This window comes from Galeopterus variegatus, unplaced genomic scaffold, assembly GCF_000696425.1.
Source record: "Galeopterus variegatus unplaced genomic scaffold, G_variegatus-3.0.2 Scaffold268, whole genome shotgun sequence".
Classification (NCBI taxonomy): Eukaryota; Metazoa; Chordata; class Mammalia; order Dermoptera; family Cynocephalidae; genus Galeopterus; species Galeopterus variegatus.
Window position 1 is genome coordinate 161863 of NW_007726379.1, and position 24631 is coordinate 186493.

Here is a 24631-nt window from a genome sequence, read left to right on the forward strand (position 1 = left end):
AGAGAAGATCTGGAGTTTGCCTGCCCTTCCAAAGTGCAGGAGATTCGCCTTTCTTTTTTTTTTTTTTCGTGACCAGCAACGGATCACAACCCTCAGTGTCACGCCCGTACCGGACTGGGACCGGCAACGGGATCGCAACCCTCGGTGTTGCGCCCGCACCTAGCTCAGCCAGTGAGCGGCCGGTCTGTACGTGGGATCTGAACCCTCGGCGGGAGCGCCGCCGCACTCTCAAGCGGTGCACTGTAGCAGTGCGCCACCGGGCCAGCCCAGGAGATTCGCCTTTCTGATCTTCCCTTCTATGTGCGTCAGGTCTCATATCCACTCCCTGCCCTACTGGAGGCTTTCAGCTGGGCTGTTCCATCAATGACGGGAGGGAAGCAGGCTAGATGGTAAGAGTGAGCACAAACTTCTCAACAGCTCCCAGCTCCTTCAGAGTCATTCACGTCTTCATCTTGACCACCCCCCAGGTTCTGCAGTTTTCCACTTTTCTTTTCTTTTGTTGGGGAGAGATATTTCAGAGGATGTTCAGTTTCAGGTTTCATTAATATCCTGGAACCCATTTTATTATACGCACAGGGATATTCACATTCCTAAATGTTCAAACACACACTCCAATCAACCCCTTTCAATTATGAAAATCGCCTTTCCTTTAGTCCCACAAAATCCACTCTCACTTCCCCTTGGTGAGATTCCCAAACAACTTTACCAGGGGGGAGGATGAGTACTTGTCACATGCACAGTACCCCTTTCTCATCTGTGTCCCTGGCTCAAAGTTGGCCATTGGTTTCCCAGTCGTTTGGGGATAAAATCCAAACTTAACGCAGTCATGAACTCTAAATGTCTGGTCTACCCATCTCTCTCTGCCGCTTCTCCTTCCACACCCTCCTCCCCTCATTCATTACACTTTAATCTCAGTGGCCTTTCTGTCCCTTGTATCCTCCAAGCTTCTATTTGCCTCAGAGCCTTTGCACTTGCTGTTCCTTTGGTCAGAAAAGCTCTCAACTAAGCCACATCTATATGACTGGCCATATTAGCTGGCACTGTCATTATCTCTGCAAAACATACTGACTGGCACCCATGAGACCCTGCACACTCACTGCTGTTTGGATACCCAGAGAGATACTTCTGTCCCAGCGAGGGGCTTACCAAGAGTCAACTGTGATTGTTCCCAAATTCATTCATAACAGTTAAATCTGTTAATGTAATAACTTAAGGTAACAAAATGCTATGGAAACCAATGAAATAGAAACCAAGGAGTAGAGAGTGGGAAGCTTTTATAGAACCTAGAATGATGCTTTTGAAAGACTTGCTAAAGGTCAGTGGTTAAATATACTGTTAAAAGTAGAAGAAAAAGCTATATAAAATTGCAAAAAGAGAAAAAACCTGATATTTAGCACTCAGATTGTTTCACAAATGTTCTAAATTTCTGCTCCAGTTTAAAGTAACTTACCTGGCTCAGTGTCCTGGGAGGTGGGCTCAGCCTACTCCACCTCCCCTCAGCCCAGCCTAGAGTACGTGGGCCAGGAGTCCCCAGGGCAGAGGCATTTAAGCAGGGAGCCTCACCTGGGCAGTCCTAGCCTCACATCCATCTGACTAAAAGTATCAATAACCAGAGCGTGAATTTCCTGCAGATAAATAAGTTTTCCAGGAACAGGCTGATAAAGATTTAAAAAGAAGTAAATGCTCCAAGAGAATAAAGAAATAATCATTATCTTAGAAAAAAAAAAAAAAAAAGAAGAAGATATACAGCAAGAACAGGGAGAAATAAAATTAAAATAACAATAAAATTAAGAACCAATTAGATATCTTGGAAATAGAATATATGGTTATTGATGTTAAAACAAAAACTCCATAGACAGGAAAAACTCTAGACCAGATAAAACCACAAAAAGAATTTATGAATTGGAAAGCGCTGGGGTTCACGCAGGCCAGAGCATGATGACAGAGAAAAAGGAAAACAGGAAAAGCAGGGAAAGGCCCCTCATCTCCTCATCCGTGAAGGAAGGGGCTGTCCGGGTGTGAACGCTGTGTAAGTGTATTGTTTCTCAAATGACTATTTAAAAGCGGCATCACCAATTAAACAATCTCATGAGTCACATTATTTTAACGTCGCGCTTGTACTATGCATGTGTGCTGATTACACACTGTCTTGTCCTGCTCTCTGTCTCCTTCACGGGTCTTCATCTTGTCTCCCCAGTAGGCTGCAAGCACCTTAACGATGGAAGCTGAGATTTCTGCTCCTTTGTTTCCATTATAGCAACTGCTGAGCAAAAAAACTCTTGCCAATTGATTTAAAACCACAATTTTGAAAAAACCTAACCTTGGGATATACTTGTAGGTGTTCTCTAGAAGAACAAAATTACCCTGCATCAACATCAGAACAAACTCAGAGGAAGGAACCTGCAAAAAGGAGTAAATCTAAAGGGACAGGGAGCCGGAAACGCCACTGCTCGGGTGTTCTCTGGAGGAAGTGGGCATCGTCTCCAGGGCTGATCGCCGGGCAGATCCATTGTGTGGCAAATGGTGTAAAATCACAGAGCGCTCATCTCCTCGATTTCCCAGACCCAAGGGGAGAAGGAAACCCATTTAAAAAGATGAAAACAGAAACGCATTTCCTGCGTTACCCAATCTGGGTTCTGCCTCTTAACGCCAGACCACTCCGGGAAACATATCGCAGAGTTTTCCGCTGTCATTTCATTTCCTGCTCAAAGTGCAACAAGCTGCAGCTCGTTCAGCAGTCCCTGGATGGATGACGGAACACCCAGTGAGTCAGTGTCATCCTATAAATTAATAGTGCCAGGGCAGTGCAGATTCTGAGTTTAGTGATATAATTGGAAATCTTTTCATATCCTTGGTCCAAGTTTATCTGACCAGCCCATGTCTATAGAAACACACCGAGCAAGTTTAGTCACAGGATGTCCAGCAACAGTAATCACTAGACTTTTAGGGGGCAATAGTCTAGTTCCTTATTTTCTAGAGCAGAGGTTGGCAAACTACACCTGTTTTTATAAAAAGTTGTATTGGAAAACAGCCACCTTCATTAGTTAATGTGCTGTTTGAGCTACTTTTCCAGTACACAGGCAGAGATGAGTAGTTGCAAGGGAGAACATGACTCTCAAAGCCTAAAGTACTTCCTCTCTGGCCCTTTAGAGAAGACTTTTGGTGACCCCTATTCTAGATCATCAATGCAAGCTTGGCGGGTCAAATGTCAAGTGTCTAAGCTCACTCAATAATATCGACATTGATAAAAATGATGATGATAAAAACAAATAGCAGCTGCTCTTTATCGATCATTTACTATGTCCCAAGCATTGTCCTAAGGATTTTACACACATTATATGATTTAGTCACCAACATTCTAAGGAACAGAGATTATAATTCCTATTATAAAGATAAGGAAACTGAGGCCCAAAGAGGGTAAGTGTCCTGCACATGGTCACACAGCTAACTGGTGGTGGGGCTGGGATTCACACCCAGTCCCTCTGATCCCTGTGCTGTGCCTATACCCTGCACTGCACTGCCTGCCTCCATGGAGGTCACTTGTCCTCTGTGGACAGAAACCATCTGTAGATACACAAGGCTATAAATACAGAGGCCCCAAAGTCACAGAAACATGAAATTGCCTCCATAACTGAGGTTTGGTCAGACCCCTCAGTACTAAGAATGGCACCCTTTTGAGGTCCAGGTGAGTGTCCTCGTGGAGGGTTGTCTCACTCTTGTCTCTTTGCTCCAGCCCACCTTCCAGAACACCATGCAAACTCCACGCTGGTCTCAGTAACCTGATTTCTGCACCCAAGGAGGCCGCTCCCCACTCCAGACTCAGCGAGGCTACCAGACTCTTGTTGGTATCAACCATGCTCAAAGATTTGTCCAATGCTGGCTTACAGTGAAGCTGTGCACTGCCCAAAACAACTCAACCCCAGCCAGCTGCAAATCTGCTGAATGGCTTCAAGACACAAAAGCGCCCTGTGGTTAATGACCAACCAGCAGCAACCAGGAGGAAGCGACCCTCAGGCCTCCTGCTCTTGGGATCTGAACCTAGATCCCTTGGGAGGTATCTAAAAAATTCTTCCACTGCACTCACTATTCTCCTGTTGCTAAATACCTGACCCCACCCCCACCCCCATCTCATCTCCTTCTATTCCCAGTGATGTCCTATGACCCTGAACAGCAGCTGCCCAGGCCCTTTTTGAGCAGCCCACCCTTCGTCCAGCTCTACCACTGAGAAATAGCTGAGTGAGTTTCCAGGCACAGACAGCACATCCTGAAGAGCCACTGAGGAGGGTGAATGACAGGGGTCATTCCAGGGCCTTTCACAGGCATAACTTGTTCCCCAGGCACAGCCCTCTGAAGTGTCCCAGTTCTTGACCTCCAAAGCCAAAGGAAGTCGGTTTCAGTCCAAAGGAAACTTCACTGACCTTGAAGCAAGATCCCCTGATTGCATCTGAGAAAGCCAACTTAGCAGCATCTTCTTGAATGGTGTGGGCCGCCCCCACCCCCTCCCAGGCCGTCAGCCAGCGTTTCCCTGGTGCCCACACACCTCTGGGATTTACCTTCACTGCCACGAGCATCTTGTCCTTGGTCGGGCTGAGGTTGTAGCACTCAGCCAGGAAGACCTTCCCAAAGGCTCCCTCACCCAGTTCTCGCTTCAACACGATGTCCCTCCTCTTAATGTGCTGCACATCTGTAGAGGGGACAGAGAGGGCAGCACAGTCAGTCCTCAGCATGGCCTGCGTTTGGCAGCTTGTTGTGAAGCTTAAATGAGATAATCCTTAAAACGAACTTGGCCCAGTGCCTGGGACAAACTAAAGACACACACACACACAGAGACACACACACACACACACGCACACACAAGCTCTTGTTGTAACATAATGACTGTAATGCCCCAGCACAGTGCCTGGTTTGTGACAGAGACTGCTAACTGGTAGCTAAAATGATTTGGGGGAAAACTCTACTTGGCCAATCCCTCTCCTCTGAGACAGTGAAAGACCAGTAATGCCCCAAAAGGCAAGTTTAGAGACTGCCCCAGATAGAGGGTCTGTGCAGAGAGAAGGGTTGCCGCTGCCTCTGCTAATTTCACAATCTAATTAAATTCTGTCTGCCAGGAGAAAGCAGAGCTGTGACCTCAGCCCTCCCACCTATTTGGAAAGAATGCTACAAAGGAGTTGTACAGGCAGTGGGCTGGCGATGAAAGGAGCGAGCGGAGATTACTCACTGACCTTTACGTTAATTGTTGAACAGGCAGAAGCCCATTAAATACCTGAATTAACATTATGAAGAGCATTGCGGAGCCAGCAAAGAGGATTGTTTCGAATGACCTTGTCAAAAAATGAAAGCTGAAGATCGAAGACCTTGGCAGACTGTCCCCATGAGTGAGGAGACGTGACAGGGACAGTGCTGGCTTGGGTTAGTGTTTAAGGTGGTTTGAGGATTCCTTTCAGAATAGACTACACAAATCATTTCTCGTTTTCCTATCAGAGGTCTTGGTATCCCCACAGTATCCCAGATGATCCGCCTGGCAAGGCTTTGTGGGAGGATGCATTTGCAGACCATTATTCTCTCCTCCTCAGAAAGACAGACTTGCAGGCAAGTAGTTACTAGTGGCTGGTGGTAGCTCCTCACCAGCCACAGGGCTGCGATGTGGCTGCCACATGCTACAGGGCTATGCCCCAGTCTTTACAACAAAGGATTAGAAATCGGTTCCCTTCTTCACACCCTCTGTCTCTATTTTGCAGCCTCCAAGGAATGGTATTTGTTGGCCTTACAGAGGAAGGCTAATGAGTCTCCCACTGAGAAAGAATGGGAGGTCAGGACCTCTCGGGAGGCCATCTGCTCATCACTGCCTAATCATTCCCAGGTGACCAGTGATGACACATGGGCTCCTGCAAGGTGATGTGCTGGCACAGTCCCAGGAGTGGAGCTGGGTCTGGCAATGGCAGCTGCACAGCGCCAAGCCCATGCCTCTGAACATGCAGGGATTCAATTCATAAGGAATGGAAAGCCAGAATGGGTTCAAGACCTGGATCCTTGAAGGACTTGCCATCTCACAAACCATCTCAGGTGTCAGATTGTTCATCTGTAAAATGGGTCCAGGGGGATAATGCAAATTGTACTTACCTATTACCCAAGCTAGAGTTTGTAAACTTTTAAGTCCTCTGAAACATAGGTTGTATTTTGGTATGTTCATCATTACTGATACTATTTTTCAAGAAGGGGAAACGAGGGCCAGGTCAGGAGTCCCCACCTGGTGTCTGAGATGGGCATGAAATCTAGAGCATAAGGACATGCCAGAGTACCTAAGTCACTGGGGAAGAGCCCCGCTTTGCCCCAGACCCCAGCCTAATCCCATCCTCCCTCTGCCTTGCGATAGGAGAGTGGTTCTCGAACTTGAGCATACATCAGAATCACCTAGAGGCTTGTTAAAGCAGGTTGTTGGACTCCTCCCCCAGAGATTCTAATTCAGTAAATAGGTCCAGGTTGGAGCCTGAGGCTATGCATTTCTACGTTCAACCTGATGTTGACATGCAGATCCAGGAAACACATTTTGAGAACCACTGGAACAGGACTTCTTGGGTGGGGTGAGGAATTAGCCAGCTAAAGAAAGATGTCCACCTTTGCAGCTTTCCCACAAATAGTTTAGTCATGCCTCACCTCCAGAAAACCAGGAGGAGGTCAGGAGTCCTGAACTTCTGACCTAGTCAGATTCACCTCCCCTCCCAGAGCCTCAACTGCCCATCCATGCAATGGAGATCTTGCCTCTCTTGCCTTCTCGTGTTCTGGAAACATCTCTGCAAAGGCAAAGCTATATTGTATATTTTCCTGAGTCCCTAAGTCCAACTCTGGGCTGGGTGACCTCACTGGCTCCCCTCACAGCTTCTCACTCTCAGCTACAGTGAATGCAAAATAAGAAAAGAGGTTTACAGAGAGCAGGACTCCTTTTTTCAGCAGCTGTGCCTGGGTCAGGTCTTGGAGCCCTTCCTTCTCCTCTCCCTCCCTCAGCAGCAAAAATCACAGGCCCTGACTCAGACAAGCCAAGTGGGAGCAGCATACAGGGAGTGGTTTCCTAACCTTCCCTCCGCATCCCAAGAGCTAAGAGCCTGGCGGCAGCTGCAAACCCCCAGCTGCTGGAGGCGGGGAGCTTTGACACCTGCAGGCCTTGATGGTGGCAGAAAGCAGGGGACCACATTACTGGAAACTCATTTGCTCTCTGCAAGCTTGAAAAGGGCTGAGCAGAAGCCTTCCACAGGCCAAAGTATCCTCCCCAAATCTGCAAATGGATCCTTGCTATGCTTGGAGTGTCTCTTCCAAAACTCGTCTTGAAGCTTAATCCCAAGGTGGGGCCTTTGGGAGGTGATTGGATCATGAGGGCTCTGCCCTCATGAATGAATTAATCCACTAATGAATTAATGGGTTATCTTGGGAGTGAAACTGGTGGCTTCATGAGAAGAGGAAGGAAGGCCTGAGCTAACCTCTTGCCCCCTCACTGTGTGATGCCCTGCACCAGCCTTCTTGGGACTCTACAGAGAGTCCCCACCAGGAGACCCTTGGCAGAGGCTCCCACTTGACCTTGGACTTCCCAGGCTCTAAACTGTAAGAACTAAATTTATTTTCTTTATAAATTTCCCAGTTTCTGGTATTCTGTTATATGTAACAAAAACCAGACTAGGACAGTCTTGTTCAGGGACATGGAAACACCCAGTGGCTTGGAATAAAATAATCTTGGCTCACTCTAGTTGTCTTCAGGGTGAAGGTGTTTTGAGACCAATACCTGAGCTTAGCAATGGCTGGTGTGGTGAGAGTTGGGAAGGGGCAGAAGAAGGAATGAGAAATGATAACAGACTCCACCACAAATTCTCCCCCAGGAGAGGACTTGTTCCCAGCCATGAGGATGAGACGCTCGACAAGGTAACCAGGGAGCTTTGGCAGAGAGCTGCTGGGTTTAGGCCAAACACATAAGGCAAATCACTTCCATGTGGACAACCCCGTATACCAACAAGACTCTAGACTCCAAAATACCATCTGGACAGTTTCTTTCCCTCAACCTACAGAGAAGGAAGTATGGCAAAGAGAATTAATCTGCACCCAATCTTACTATGTTGAACAGTTGATTCCCATAATAACCCTGAGAGATGAGTGCTATTGTACCCCTTTCATGGATGAGAAAACAAAGACAAGGGGGAACTTTCCAAACTCTCAGAGGTGAAATGTGGCCAAGGAAGAACTCTCCCTTGTTTTTATGACCCCCAAGCCTGTGTTCTTTTCTTTACATTAGGCTGCCTTTACTCTGTCTCCCCTGACTTTGTGGCCACCAAAATATGATCTGGTCCACAGATGCTGAACTCTCCCCATCTTCTGTGGCCTTTCATTTCTGCCCAATTTTCTCTTACCCTGCTCATCCTGGGACTTTACTACAGCATTTTCCCAAGGGAAATGGCAGGAGCTTCCCCCTGGAGGCTTCTTCCCAAGGGAAAGGGCAGGAGCTCCCCACTGGAGGCAGTTCACAGTAGACAAAACTCTGGGGAGGAGCATGTGGATAGAGGAAGAGTGTGGGAGGAAAAGGCTCTGCTCAGGCCCTTGGGAATGACTGGAGTGAGCTGTTTCATTTCTGACGTCCACACATCTATTTGAGTCCCTACTTGGGCTTATTTTTAGCTTGCACAGTGCTGCTCAGAGCTGCCTCTGGTGAAGCCATCTGACCCACATGCCGAAAAGTGATAGATTTTCCTAGGCAGAGAGGGCATCAATCTCCTTTTACTGCCTGGCTGGCTGGCCCAGCCGAGTCTGGGTCACAAGGCTCAGACGTCGGGACATTGGAAGGGGTGGGGGAGAGAGGGGTGTACACAGCCCAGGCCGTGGGAAGACCTCCCAATCTCCAGCAGTAAAGGGGCTGCTGGAGAAAGCAGAGGGCTGGCATATCATGGGAAGAGATTTTTGGGAAACGAAAAGCATTTCTGGGACCTTCTGGCCCGGCTCTTCCCTAACTCCTTTTTGTAAGACAGCCACCAACTGGGCTCCACCAGAGGAAGCCACCTGTAGATCTTCTCCTTCCCACAGGACAACTGGCTCATCCAGCACAAACACAGAAAGAAGATTTCTGTGTTTCAGTTACTGCTCCAAGAATTCTTCCTCTGTAGTGGGGACCAAGATAACTATCCCATATGTGTGGGATTCATTTCTGGGAGGTCTTCCAGGTCTTCAGCAAGCTTGACCTAGAGCAAAATCTCTAAACCAGTGAGGCCACTGGGCACCTCTGTACAGAAGACCTCAGAGCCCTAAGAGGCCAGTGGTCAGGCTGGGGTTATCCCTCATCCTGCCTGTGCTCACCTGGGCTGCCTCACCTGGGCAGAAATAAGGAGACATTCATAGAACCACTGTATACACTGACATAGCTGGGCACAGAGGTGACCACTGTCAGTTTCACCATTCTGTTCTGAAAATATGGGGCAAGGGAGGGTGACACGTATAAACTACCCAGCCTTACTGACCAGGGATGAAGAAGGAACTAAAAACTCACCAAAAAAGGCGCTACTAAAAGAGTGAAGACTTTGGGAAAAACAGATCTGACTTGGAATCTTGATCCTGCCACTTACTAATTGTATCCTACCCCCTCCAAGCCTCTAGGTCCTTATCTGTAGAATGGGGACACAAATATCAACTCGGCAGAACTGTTAAGAAGACTGATTTAAAATTTTTAGATAGTAGAGATAATAAAAAATATCTGAAACATAACAGACGTGTAAACAAAATGTGTTTCTGTCCTATCTGTAAGAGTTTCATTTTAACTAAAAGCTTAACAACATATTGTGTTGGAAAGAAACTTGGAGATGGATAGCAATTTTCTGCAAAGATAAAATGGCATAAGGTTGCTCTAGGGTGAGCCAGCACTGACTCAGGGGTCACCGGAAGTCTGTCCAAAACTGCCACCCCAATATGCAACCCCCTCTTCCTTCAGAGTCCAAAATAGTTTGTGGGAGGAGGTTGTTCAGACAATGGAATAAAGACATCAAAAGGCAGAGACAGCCACCTACCCAAGATTGGTATTGATCAGTAGAGAAAAAACAGATTTCCTGGGGTCGGTGGTTATAAATAATGGCGATCCTGACTCTGCTGTGTGTTAAGCTGCAAACTCAGTCCCCATAAGGGAGTGTGCTCCCTCAGACAGACCCTTAATGTCTTCACAGAATTCATTTCCCACCTCATGCTTTGGCCAATTATTGTCCTGGGGGCCGTGCATGTGGACAGTGCTGAGATGGTCCTTCTCTGAAGACTGTGGCTATGAGGCTCAGAAGTGCCAGGAACAGGCCCCCAGAGCAGTCCTAGGGCTGTCCCCTGGTGGGTGCTCCTAATGATCCTGTCTCCTCTTCTTCCCTGGCCCATGTGAATACCCAGTTCCTAACCAATTCCAGGCATCAGTTGCTGAGACTCTCAGATCTTTCCTTCATGGACTCCATCCCACTCTGATCTTGTTTCTTTTGGTTCGTTGTTTTCCCCTTGTGTCCTTATCAATAACAAACATAACTACCATCAACTGGGCATTTACCTTGAGCCAGGTACCAAGGCTAAGCACGCCGCACACAATGTTTTATTCATCTTTATAAATCTCTCAACCCATGTTGCTACTCCAGTGCTGCAGATGAAGAAGCTGAAGCTCAAGGTGATGAAGTAATTTACCCAATGTCCCCCAGCTTTTAGAGGCTGCCTGTTGGACTGTAAACTCTAGTATGGGCAGACTGGGCCACCTTGCCATCCTTTGGTCATGACAGCCCCCTCCTCTGCAACTCCTCCTCCAGAGAGGGGCTCTGCTTTTTGAACTGGCATCAGTACATGGTTGAAACCAGTAACATCCATAGAGAAAGAGAGTCACTTCATCGTGGAACCTGTCTTGCCTTGGTCGTCACCACCTGAGCTCAACGTGAGCAGTCAGGATGCCTTTTGGAAATGAGGATGGCACCAGAAGGTGGAAATCCAAGACCCCACCACCCCACTGAAGAGAAAAGAGTCTCCACAGCCTCGAGGGTTTCCCCGTTATAAGAGGAGTCCTGAGGGCAATTGTGTGTATGAAGAAGGAGGGAGATTCTTGGCAGGAATCTTGGAGGAAGAGGGAACAGGGAGAGGAAGGGGGAATCTCTGAGACGCATGTGTTTTCTTTGCACTAACCAGACCCTAGGGTTTCAGGCTGCCAAAAAGGCTCAGAAGAAAACATTAGTTCAATACCACACATTTAATTACTCATGAAATGGAATGTCTTTTAAATGAAAAAGAATAACATTCCCAGAACTCCAATTGTGGGTTTTTGAAGTGGCAGGAAGGAGATAGAGGGCCCGTTCTGAACCTCTGATGGGGAAGGACACCACCGAGGGGGCAGGACCCCTGCCTTAGCTAGTGGTGGGAACATCTGCCTGTCATCACAGACCTGCCCTCTCCCTGTCTCCTGGCCCCACTGGCTGTGTCTTGCCCTGTGGCTATGAGTGGCAAGGCAGGTGGAGTTCATCTCCCCTGTGATATTCCATGAGAGCATGACCAGGTGAGCACGTCCCCTGGCTAGCTACAGACCCTTTGTAGTGATCTGCAGCCAACCCAGCCAGTCCTCCACCTAGACCGCAGAGCACAGCACGGCTGAAATACTCAAATAACTGCTCTTGCAAAGCAATACCTGGATGACTTACAGACTAGGAGAAAAAGAAAATCTCCTGGGTTCATGTCAAGGACCTTTCTAAGAAAAGACATTTTGAAAGCTGGAGAGCCAGCAGAAGAACTCTGCAGAATTTTTCTCAGAGGTCTGGAATTTAAAATTACTAACCCAATGGGGTAACAATGACACAGGAATGGATCAGGTTGAATGAACACCAACACCATTTGTTGCTGTTGCTGCCTTGGGGTGAGGCTGGCTCAGGATCGTTTATCCAAGAACCTCGATCTTTCTGCTGGCCAGCCCATGTCCCACCCCAACGTCTCCTCTCAGCTGATGGGGGCTTCCCTCCCACATTCTTTTCAGAGTTTTGTGTCTTTGTAAAGAGACTCTGAAGGGTGCTGGCAGCTGATCAAGTCACAAGGCCAGCGTCATGCGTTACTCGAGTTCATAGACTGGGCCTAGCACAGAGCCTCACACATAGTAGGTACTCACTAAATATTTGGTGAATAGATGAATACATTAAACTCCTTCTGAAGGACTGCTAGAGACTTTAGCAGGGAGAACACTACAAAGAGGGAGGAAGAAGGGAAGCTGGGGGAGTAGTAAAAAAAGGAAAGATGAGTGAGAATGGGAAAGAATCCAAGAAATCCCAAAGAGCAGACTTATTTATGTTCTGGCTCCAAGTCAGACCCAAGGAACCAAGATTGTACTGAATCAGGAGAGTTGTGGGACCTGCATGCTAACCTTCAGTCTCTAGCTCCTCAGACTTCTAAACAAAGTGTCCCCACGGTGTGCATCTCATAGAGGTCAATGAATACTAGGGCCTGTTGCAGGGCACGTGTGCACCCTCAGGCTAGAGGTAGTGGCCTAGGACACCAAGACACCATGTTCCCACCAAGATGAATAAAGAAATAAGACACCCTGCTGTTTCTGGCAGCAGTGAAGTGAGAGGATCAGCAGAGGACTGTCTGTTCTGGGGCAATTTCCAGCTCACGTTTCCCGACACACGAAGTTCAGAGTGAGGTTTATGTTAGATGTGTCCCTGCTCCAGGTGCTACCCCTGAGCTCGACAGCGGTGAGCTCAGATATCAACTGACTTCACAGGCTCCTGACATCAGCCTCCCTAAGCACACCACGCCTGCCCTTTCATACCCACTTCCTCTATCTCCACATCTCCTTGGCCCTTCCTATGGCGAGAGGACCTCTCTGGCTCTCATTAAGCATTGACTGCTCGAGCCAAGAGCAAAGAGCGAAAAAAACTCCCTAAGGAAAGCCATCTGGAATTGAGAAGTTAGGTGCTGAAAGATGAATCTCAGGCTCTGACTGAGAATCTGTCCCTCCAACAACTTGCCTGGCTCCCTATTTACTTCCCCTCTTCTGCCCTGGATGTTTCCTTTTCAACTCGATGATGACAAACCTTCACTTAAAATGCCCATACGAAGGGCACATTTCTCCTCTCATCTCCCCAGAGTCCCTTCTCCTCCAGCAGCTGCCCAGGGAGGCTGCCTTGGCTTCTCATATCTGGCCTCTAACTCCATCCCCCAAGTCCTTCTGTGATGTTCTCACCAGCAAATACAGAGCATAATATGTTCAAGTTTGTTCCTTCCAGCTCTGGAGCTCTGGGCCAAGTCAGAGACTGCAGGGCACCCTGGAGCCATGAGATGCAGCTTCATGCAGAAAGTGCTGAGGTCAGAAGGCAGGAGCACCTGTGAGGACACCAGGGTGGACCTCAAAAGTGCAGACCAGAGAACCACAATCACTATTCACGGGACATGCCATGGGCTTTGCCAACTGCCAACTACCTTGGATCCAATAGAAAATGGAGCCTTTCTGGCAGGAGGAAAAGAAAAGGGTGTTATGAGACCTGTATATTCAGAGGCAGCAATATATTCAAATACACAACAGCAAATACAAAATGAAGAAGAAAACCAGAAGGGTATCTTGTAAATAAACACCTGTGTTTGAGCAAGGGCAGTGAGGGAGGACAAGGCTTTGAAATGAGGCAGAACTGGGTATAAGTTCATACTCAACCACACATCCTAGGCAATTTATTAAGCCACACATTTGGCAATTTACTAAACCGCTTTCAAGGCTTGAAGTTTGCATGAATGAAATTAAGAAAATATTCATGTCACTGAATGGCCATGAGATGTCAATGGACTTCTGCGTGCACAGCAATGCAGCTGAAGCACGTTGGATGAATAAACGGCTGTAAAGGTTCGTGAAAGGACATGCCAATTCCTTCCTCCCACTGACCTCATCTCAGCCTTCAATGAGGCTTCCTGATAACTGAATCTCTCTGAGCCTCAATTTCCTCACTGTTAAAATTAAGGTAATAACAATAATTTTAAAAGTGTTTGCTGTGTGGAGTCGTGGTACCTTGAAATGAGATAAGAGATTAAGTGCTTAGAACAGTGTGTGGGTCACATCCTAGCTGCTCACCAGGCCTTAGCCTGCAGTGTCAATGCCTTCAGGGCAGTCTATAGTCTGATATTTGAGAACTCTGACAACCTGGCCCAACGCCCAGGCTTCTTCCACGCAAATTCCCTACATGATGGCATTAAGTAGGTCTCACAGATGGATAGACTGGCCACTTCCCATCCTCTGAGTGACCACAGGAGATCCTGCCTGTGCATCCTCACCGACACCATCTCTGCATCTGGGGTGCCCTTCCCCAGGACTGGCTCTAATCCCATGTTCTCCATAAAATCCTTTTGTCATCTTCTCTCTTCTCAAACAGATCTTTCTCTTTCTTCAGAACACCTATTCCTAATGCATAAAGAGGTGTCCTGGGACTGCCTCTGCTTACTTTTCTGTACCCTTACATAGGCTCAACCTGCCAGCAACTCAGAGAAAACAAGCCCCAAACATCCTTGTGGCCTGACTAGAGAGAGAGAATGGCATTAGCAAAGACCAGCATTTGCTTTTGATGTGATACAACTTGATTATATTGAGGCATAGGATTCCAGTTCACTCAGGGCACAGGCCCAGCCCTTAGATATCCAACATTCACAGCTTCCAGAAAAAAAGTTTGCTGGACTGAAGAAGACTGTTCACTCTCATTGTTTTACCCAGCAATGAACTTAGCAATAGGGAAGATTTTGGTTTAGACCCAAAGAACCCTAGGGAAGTGGACAGGTCCCCCAGTAAGGCCACGGGATCCCCATCTTAGAGATCTTAGAGGCCTTTCTTTGGGAAGATTTAACTTTAGCCCAGTGTAAATCAAGAGGCAAGGCTCAGACACCAGAGAGAGGGGGATGCTGTGGTTCTGAAGGGAGGTGAAGGCAGGCACAGAGTCCACAGAAATTTACACACTAATACCCCCCATTCAGGGTCCTTAACCCTAAATGTCTTTCTTCAAGGAAGATTCATCATTCCTCTTCGTGCACTGCTCCAAATCAGGATGGAATTGTGGCCCCCTAGGAGGTAGTATGCCCCCCTTGAAAGGGCTCTTGCCCTCCAGGGGGGGGGGCCTCCCATCAGGAGGTTCTGGTCACCCAGAGTGCAGCTTCCTGCCTTCACACAGCTGTGCGGAGGGGTGCTGGTGATAAACCTCACCTCTAATCCCCACATCCTCTCCCTGCCCCAGGGCTGACAGCTCCCCCACTCTTCCCAGCCCTACTCCTATCCCGTTGCTTCCTTGCTAGCCGCCTTGGCACAGAGCGTTCTCTGCTGCTGTCTCGTCCTGTGCGCGCCCTGTTAGTCCTGGCCAAGTCTCCTTTCACCTGACCTCCGTGTTTGCACACCCGTTCTATCACACTCTGTTGGAAGTCCCTGAAGCCCACCTCCACAGACTGCAGAGGCTGTCGGGGAGCCCAGGGAGTCCATGGCTGGGTCCCTTCCAAGGGAGATGTTTCCATTTCCCACTCCCACTCCCAGGGCCAAGGCTTCCTCCAGGCACCACTGGCATCCCTGATCCCCTGCCACCCTCTCTAAGCCTCAGCTCTGGTCCTCACTCTCTTCAGCACTGCATAGGATGGAAAGAGGGTCAGAGGCCAGAGCCAGTCGGTCCCGGGCATGCAGGCCCTCGGCATGGGCAGCCTGAGCTCAGAGCAGCCAGCTGATTCGTTCCGCACAGCCTCTGTGATCCTGGATATTGCCTCCCCCATCAAAGCCCACTTGCTCTGCCAGGTGTTTTCCCACCACATCCTCTGAGCTGACTTCCAAGAGCTCCCCCACACCAGATGTTAAACACACTGGTCGGTGGTTTTCTGGCCTGTCTCCTGAACTTCCCTCTACCCTACAATTCTACCAAAAAACAAAGAAAAAGTCAGAACTAGTGAAATTCTGAGTGCCCCCACCTAACCCCTGGTATCCCACCCCTGACTTGGCATGTCCAACCAGGTCTATTCAAGTTTATCAAACTCCAAGTTTGCTGCCTCTCAGGCATAAGCAAACACTTACATGGGTGGTGATTTGGACCAGAAGATAATTCTTTATCGTTTTCTTGGTGCCAACAGAAATAGAGTCACACAAAGAAGTTTGGGCTTTGAATTACGTCAATATCATTTTTTCTTACCAGTCCTTTGGAAGATCCCAGAGATTGGGGATCAAGTGGCTCTTAAGACTAATGGTCAGTGGAAAATGGGCAGGGGGAGAAGTCTTCACTGAGCATCACTAAACCAGTGTTGCTGACAAATGTCCACTTGTTATTGGTAGAATTGGACACCCTTAGATGGCCCTAAAAACATCAAGGTGGAGCCTCTGAGGCATCAGCTTCAGGAATCCACACCAAACACAATCAGGAGCCCCAAGAGAAACCATCCTTCTACACCCTGCACATGGACCCTGACTCCCCCTTCTCACTAGCCTGGGCACTTTTCCTGTCTCCTCTTTCAGAAGAGATCATTGCTTGATGTAGTGACATCTACACATTCTCTGTGTACCATAGCTGCCTTCACCATAGCCCATTCCACTTTCTCTACTCTTTCCCTAAGAACAAGCTCTTCTTAACCCCCAGCCCACCTGCCCCTTCCCCATGTGGGGTATTGGCCTCTGTTGCTGCTCTTTACTGCATTCTGTAGCTGCTCTCCTCCTGTCAGAACTTCTGTGTGTGTGTGTGTGTGTGTGTGTGCTTTCTTTTTCTCTCAAATAGACCTTTATGTAGACTCCCCAGGCAGATGTGAATGGCTCCTTGAACCTCCGATGTGCAAGGTATAGGGTGCGGACAGGGCCCACAGCCTGGGCTGCCATCCCTATCCTGCTGGCTCTCCAAGAGGCCAGACCTTTAGCACAGCTCTTTTGGTACACATTGCCCCCACCCCACCCCCAGCCCTGCAAATTGCAACCGGGGTAATTATGAGAGACAAGACATTCCCCACACCAGCTCATTACCCTATACACTGCCCCTTTCCCTCTGTATCTCCTCTCTGGGAACTTACCCATTCCCCCATATTCAGCATAAAAAGTACAGAAGCTGAATGACCAGGCAGATACAACCTCCTGCAAATGTGTCTTATGTCAATTACACATGGATGTCCTCCAGTATATCTTTTCCATATCTGTGAGATTTTGGATCAAACATATGTGAATCTCCAGTTACTTCAGGTCGTGACTTAGGCAGAATGATTTAGGAAATCCAAGTTATAAAATCAGGAAGGAATTAAATATTTGGATGGAAGAACAGTCGTAGGAAAAAAATGTTATCTGCAACCACTTGATAAATGTCTCCTTGTAATTCCACTTAATAAATGTCTCATTGAAATGAAGAGGACCTCCCCCACACCAACCCCCACTCCCCCCAAAAAAATGTTTTTAGCTGACCAGGGCTTGGGAAATGGCATTTATTAGGTAGTGCCCAAGATTACTAACTTAACATGTGTGAAAAGCCATGTTGTCTCTTCACCTGATGTGCTGTCTGCTCTGTTTTAGTTTAGCAGATGCTAGAAATAAACAGATTAATAAATAAAACCATCTATAAGTGCATTCATAAGTTCCCTGACAGCCACAGTAATCTGACTTTTTTATAAGGCCTTTCATTTCTCATGTGCAATTCTCTGGCCATAGATTTCCCGGGAGTGTGGTAGGGAGGAGTATGAACTGCAAGGTGGTGCTGCAGTTTTCTAGTTTTGTGTGGGTGGAAAGGACAGGGGCTGGAGAGGCCCTTCCTGTGCTATGGTGGGTAAAGGCCCCAGCATTGGCCTTAGACAAGCCCAGCTCTGCCACTAACTAGCTGTTTGACAATAGGTGTTATGGTCTGAATGCTGATATTCTACCCCCCTCCCACACCCAAACATGCACATGTTGGAATCTAATACTCAGTGTGATTGTATTAAGAGTCAGGGTCTTTGAAAGGTGATTAGGTCAGGAGAGCAGAGCCCTAGGGAATAGCATTAGTGCCCTTAAATAAGGAGGCTTGAAGGAGCCTGCTTGCCCCTTCCACCACATGAGGACGCAGCAAGAAGGCACCATCTATGAAGCAGAGATCCCTCACCAGACGCCAAATCTGCCTGCACTTTGATCTTGGACTTCCCAGCCTGCAGAACCGTGAGCAATAAAATTATGTTGTTTATGAATTACCTAGCCTGAGGTATTTTGTTATAGCAGCAGGAATGGACTGAAACACTGGGCATCTTGCTTAACCTCCTTTCTGAGTTGACATCTCATTTGGTAAGTGCAACTTACCTCAGATGTTTTAAGCAAATGAGATAATATTATTCTGCAAACCTCTTAGTGCAATGCTAGGCATCGAGTAAGTGCTAAGACTAAGATTCATTTCTCCTCTTACCCAAGACTGCTCAGTTTGGGCTGCCTCACAAACTCACTCACCTGGACACCTGTGGACACAGAGACAAGCATAGATTCAAAGTCCTCCCTCCTCTAAGAACACACCTGGCCACCTGAAGCAGGCATTTGTCTGTAGAAGCCTCTGTCCACCACTTTCAGCTGTAGAGATCTCTAATTGCCCCAGGCAATAGTGCTCAACCAGCCTTTGCTCAGCTTACAGAGGCTGTTTGTCATCTGCTGCGTACTGCAGAGGGTTGGGAGATCTGGGGACATGGCCTGGCTCAGGAATGCTAGGGAGAAGCAGGTAACAGATGATAAAGTCACAGCAGGTAAAAGTCACAAAGAATGACCTTGTCTGTGTCTTTTACATTGGCATATGGAACCTTAGGAGTGGCTGGATGGTACTTTTGCAAGTGAGTGGCTGTATCTGGGTCCTGGCTAAGAAGGGCAGGGAGAGAGCTGGAAAATGTCCACCCACACGGGGCCCATAAGGAACCTCTGCTCCAAGCCTGCTTGATGGGCACAGCCATTAGTGCAGCCCAGCCCCCTGCATGTGGTACTGGACAGAAGAAATGCCAATTCAACAAAAATGATCCTTTTTGACAGCGATGAAAAGTAGGGTACCAACCTGGACTCTCCCACTTACTTGCTGAGGGACCACACATTTGTTCAGTCTGTAACATAGTCAACACATGAGCATTAAAGTTATCACATCAGGCAGTGGGCTCCATGCTGGGGACGCAGTGGGGAAAAGAGACTCTTCTGGTCCTCCCAGAGTCCACTGGTCTAGAGTGGAGGATAGACGGGTCTCTGAGTCTCCAGGCAATTCCAATAAACTGTGACAAGCCCCATAATGGGGTAAAGAGAGGACCCCAGGGGGGACCCAAAAGGTTTCTTGAGGAGTCGGGGAAGACTGCATTGGGGAAAAACTCTTCTCCCTGAGCCTCAATTTCTCTGTGCATAAATGTGGGAACAGATGTAAAATGACTTGCACACAACAGTCAGATGGGAAGTGTTCTAGTTTTGTCCTCCTTCACCAAGAGCGATAAAATTACCCGAACAATGTGCTGTAAGCTACTCCAGGTACTTATCAACCACGCCACTGCGTTTCTTAGTGGGGACAGGGGCGGTCCTTTAGAGGAGAGCTGCCCAGGAAAGCCACCTGGCTCTGCTCGCCCCTCCTCAGTTCTCCAAGCAGTGACTAGAAATTTCTGTAGCTGAGGCAGAGAGGTGTGTTTTATCACCTCCTATCCAACCTGCTTAGCTCTGGCCAACTCCACTCAACACCACCTATGGAACCAGCTGCCTGGAGTCAAATCCAGCTCACACCAATCATTCCACTCTGAGATCTGGGCAAAATTACTTCATTTCTATGGTCCTCAGTTTCCTTGTCTTGAAAAAAAGTGTAATAATACTAGCTAGTGCCTGCCTCACGGAATTGAGTACAAATGTGTGGACTTGTGTAGGACACCAGAGAATCAGCTCGTAGGTGAGCATCAAGTCTCAGCCATCACCACCGTTGCTGTTGTCTTCATATCACCATTAACAAGATGCCCATCGTTGGAATGACCATCATCCCACAGAGGGAGCATCCACACTGGCAGCATCCTCCTTGTGGGAGGTCGTGTGATACGGCGGATTGAATGATGTCCCCTGAAACTCACTGGAGCTTGAATTGTGTCCCCTAAGTTTGATGTATTAGAAACCTGGCCCCCACTGTGACTGTTAATAAGGTGGGAAATCCCGTTTTGTTAATTGAAAGGTGGAGCCTTGAAGAGGTGATTGGACCATGGTGTAGGACCGCGCAGTAGTGAATGGATTAAAAATGGTGGTCAAGGGTGTGGTTCTGAGGGCTTTAAAAGAAGCGAGAGGAGAATCTGCCTCTCTCTCTCTGCTCTCTCTCTGTGCCACCATTTCATAACGTGATACTCTGAGTCACTGTCCCCACTAAGACCCTCACCAGATGTGCTCCCTGGACTTTGGACTTCCTAGCCTCTGAAACTGTAAAGCACAAATTTTGTTTTCTTTATAAAGCACCCATTTCCATGTATTTTGTTATAAGTAACAGAAACAGACTGATTCATGTGGAGGCATTAAGAGGCCGGGCTTAATTCAAACCCAGGCTCCACCACCACTGGCTGGGTTACCTCTTTGAGCCTCAATCTCCTCACCTGTAAAATGGACTAGTAAGAGTTCCTATACCATAGTACTGTTGTAGGATTAAATTAGATACTACATAAAAAGCAGCTGGTACAGCACCTGGAACAAAGTGAGCTCTCTGTAAATTATCGTGGCTTTACTACCATTAGATTGACACAGAGCAACCAAATGCTGTTTCCATCTAATGCAATTGTAGTCACTTCTGTCCTTTAAGGAGGGGTGACATACTTCATATAAGTGAGAAATGTCTTCTTACTGCTCCTTTTGCCTTTCAAGAGACTATAAAATAAGACAGAATCATGTTCAGTCTGTACGACTCTTTGTGCTGCTGGAAGTTGGACCTGCAGTAGATGGCCCATGGTTTAGCAGAGCACATTAATTAGTCTGTGTAAATGTGCATGTAGGCTCAGTGATGAGTAAGGAAAGAACTAAATTGCTCTGGATGTTCAAGCGTGGTGATGGGATTTCCCTGGAGGGAGATGAGTGAAGAGAATTCAGGAGACTTGGGTGAGAAAATTAGGGAGCCTGGCAGCTTCAGGGTGGCCTGTGGTGGGGTGGCTGGATGACTGTTAGGAACAGAAACATCTAAGACTGAGTATTTGGTCATTTGTGTTGCTGCAACATAAACATCCCACGTGACATTAAAATTATAGCAAGGGCCCCTCCACACACAGTCTCCGCATATGAGTGATGTTCTGAGGGTAAAACACTGCACAAAAGGCATGCTTCAAAAATTGGGATGAAGGTTCAGCAGAGCAGTGGTGCATCTAGGATGCTGAGATGGTCCGTATAGACCTATCTCAACAAAAGCAGAAACTCTGAAGGTTTCACGAGAAGGGGAAGACGACCTCAGCCTGCCCACCCCTGAGCATTCCTAGAGAGATGGTGGAACGACTACGCAGGGCACAGCTCCAATCATTTCCTCACCTGTCATCTGGCTTGCAAAATCATCTTTATTGCTCAAACCCTGATTTGACATCTCTGTTTGGGCATTTAGCGGACTTGCACATGTAATGCAGCCAGGAGAGAACACTTGCTCTGCAACCCCTGAACCTTCCCCAGGGCCCACTGATGTGGTAAGTGGTATTCCCATTCACTCAACAGTGCAAGCCCCTAATCCAGGAGCTGTCCTTGTCGACTCTTTCCTAAAGTACACCCAATCCCATCAATAAACCCTGTCAACTCCTCTCCCAAACATTTCTCAAATCTGTCCACATCTGCAATAGATCCACTGCTCTGTCCTGCTGCCACCATCCCAGTGCAGGCCACAATGACCTCTCATCCAGTCAACAGTCCCCTGACTGAGCTTCTGTTCTCCTCCCAGCCCTCCCTCCTGTCCCTCATTTCCCACTCTGGAACATGGTCAGCCAACCAGGGTCAGCTTCAAAATAATGTCCCTTCTCTACTTCGAATCTGGGTTTAGAACAAAAGCTAAACTCACTGTATCATTGCTCAAGGGATCTGATCCCGCCTGGCCCTCCAATCTCATCTCCAGCCCCTTCACCAGCCTCTCCCTTCTACCTACTGCCTTCCTTCTCTTCTCAAACATTCCACACTCAGCACCACCTTAGGTCCCTGACAGCAGCTGCTACTGTCCCTGGACATTCACCCTCCAGTCATTCAACCAAGAGGAGTCACTTGTAACACAGGACACTGTCTGTTTTTACACATAGCACCACTGCCATTGGATAATCATCTTACTGACTGGTCTATCTGTTTATCATCCGGTCCCACAGTGGAACAGCCACCCCACGAGTGCTCAGCCCCATCAGGGTTGTACCCTAGCACCTCCACCACGACCTGGAGTGATGGTGCTCAACTCATATTCGTTGAACAGATGAGTCACTGCCTTTGTGGGTTTTATGATCATTACTCCACAGGCTCCCATGATTCTCTGGAAATATCAAGTGAGGGCTAGAGATCCAGCACAAACCAAGGTGGCCGCAGCTTCAGCAGATCTGAATTCTGAAACCAAAGCAGACCTGCTAGTTATTAACCCAGGGCAGTACCCAGCAGGTGAGCAATCTCAGCTCTGAGTTAATATCGAACTTAAGATCACAGTCATCTGAGCATAGATTATACCAGCAAATACATAAGTGCTAAAGTTACTGAAAATCAGAACCTTAGGTTTTCCATCTCCCTTGGACATCCCACCTGCTCCTCAACCTGAGGCATTGCATTCCAGCTAGAGCTTGATCCCAGCATTCACTCATAAAAGCATTGACACCAATGGGCCAGTCCATCAATTGGCAAGTCCTCAAGTAGGTTGCAATTAAGTGGGCTCCATGAACCTCTTCATGGTAATGGTTAGGAGGAAGCCAGGTGTGGAACCTCAGTCAGACTCTGGGACACATGGCAGGCATCCTTGGAGGGGGCGAGCATGTGCTGCCATGGCTACCAACTTGAATTCTCAGCAGGGTGCGAAATGGGGATGAAGAAGGGAAATGCCTGCTGCATTTCCCCATCTGCATGTGAGGAGCAGACCCTAAATCTGGCTATGATGTCAGCAAAAATAAATCCAGAGTAACTGAGTTCAGCCAAAACTCACAGTGGTGGAAATAGGCAATGTTCTGTCTCCTTTGTGAGTGAGTACTGGTTCACCAATATGTGGGTTCCCTTCCCAAACAAGACTGACCCAGCACCTCCCTCCAAGAGGACCAGAAGCAATATCCCCTCCGTAAACCATCACTCTCAGTTGACTTTGTTCTCTACTCTGCCAAGGAAACAGGAAGAAGTTTCCTGAATTCCCTTTTTCTTCAGTTCTACTTACCTCATCATTATCTTTCCATCTTGTCTTAGATGAATTAATAGTTCTTTTTTTCCAAGGTTAACCTTTTCACTTAAGCTTTTGTCTTCAGTTTTCCCATCTACTTTTGGGATGTTGACCCACCTAGTATTCACCTCTCTTCAATACCAGAAAGCCCCCTTTCCCACTGACTTCTCACCTACGGGATCATTTCCTCCATCCTAATGAAAGCATTCCCTTGACTCTACCTCCACTGGAAATTATTCCCTGGTCCCCCTTTATCACCAGATTCACTGATGGACAGTCCACATGCTCATGCCACCTGCCATTTGTCAGCTTCCCACTCATTTCTCAAGCCTTTACACTCACTTCTACCACTTCCCTCCACTGACACATGTCACAATGTCATGGAGATCTCCCAATGCCCAAACCCAATTGCTATTTCTTAATCCTCATCCAACATGGGTGAATCTCAAGTCTTTCACAGTTTGGCCAAAGCTACCCTGATGTCTCCCGTCATTAGCTACCTTGCACATGACGGGGGTACTCACTTATCTCAGCATACGTAGGTCTGACCAGGACTGTGAAATTCCAGGAAGCCCTGAATGTACAGGTACATATTACAATGTGGTGTATGACTTCATTGTGCACAACCATCTTCCTATGAAGCAGGGGGTGGGTTTGAATCCTCTTTGTAACTCTGATGCATAGCATGCACTTGGCATTAAGTTTAGATACTCCTGAAATCATTGGCTGCCAGTAAAAGAAGAATGTGTAACACTGATGCATTAAAAAACCTCAGTTAGTTATATGGATGAACTTCCAGGGAATCCGGAGACACTCCTTCCTGGGAGATATTTAAAAGGAAAGGAGCATTTAATCAATGCCTTAGTTAATAATTTTTACAAAATGAATAACTACTGAGCACCCACTGCTCTGAGTACTGTAGAATTAGCAGATTTGCAGATTGGTATGCCAGCTATTGCAGGAGCTGGGGAGAGAGAGGGCAAACTTAGGCAGGCAGGAAGCCAGCCAGGACTGAAGTGGCTGTGGTGATGGGACCAATTCCTCTGTGTGCACTTTACTCCCTGAGCTGGGCATGTTCTGCCAAGGGCAAACCCAGCGGGCTAAGCAGTGAATGGACTCTGGTGTGTTAATGAGGGCACCAGGCTTCCATTTGGCCTGGCCTTGACCAGCTAATTCCTACTCCAATCCACCTATGACTGTTTTTTCTTTGCAACCCCATTACAAGAAGGGAGAAGGGTAGGCTCCCAGAATTGCTTCCCGTACTGTCTTTCCTTGATTTCCAGCTATCCTCATTTCCAGGAGGACACCAGAGAGCTTCACGTGGTGGGCCACACATG

General features: G+C 47.7%; 1 protein-coding gene across 2 annotated transcripts in view; it reads right to left on the reverse strand.

Moving 5' to 3' along the window:
* The window catches only part of NTRK3 (neurotrophic tyrosine kinase, receptor, type 3), a 359989-nt gene that overhangs the window by 51920 nt on the left and 283438 nt on the right, over window positions 1-24631 (reverse strand). For both annotated transcript variants that reach the window (XM_008566759.1, XM_008566758.1), the window contains exon 13: window positions 4554-4684. In XM_008566759.1, coding sequence (XP_008564981.1) covers window positions 4554-4684 — 131 coding nt within the window. The remainder of the gene's footprint in view (window positions 1-4553; window positions 4685-24631) is intronic.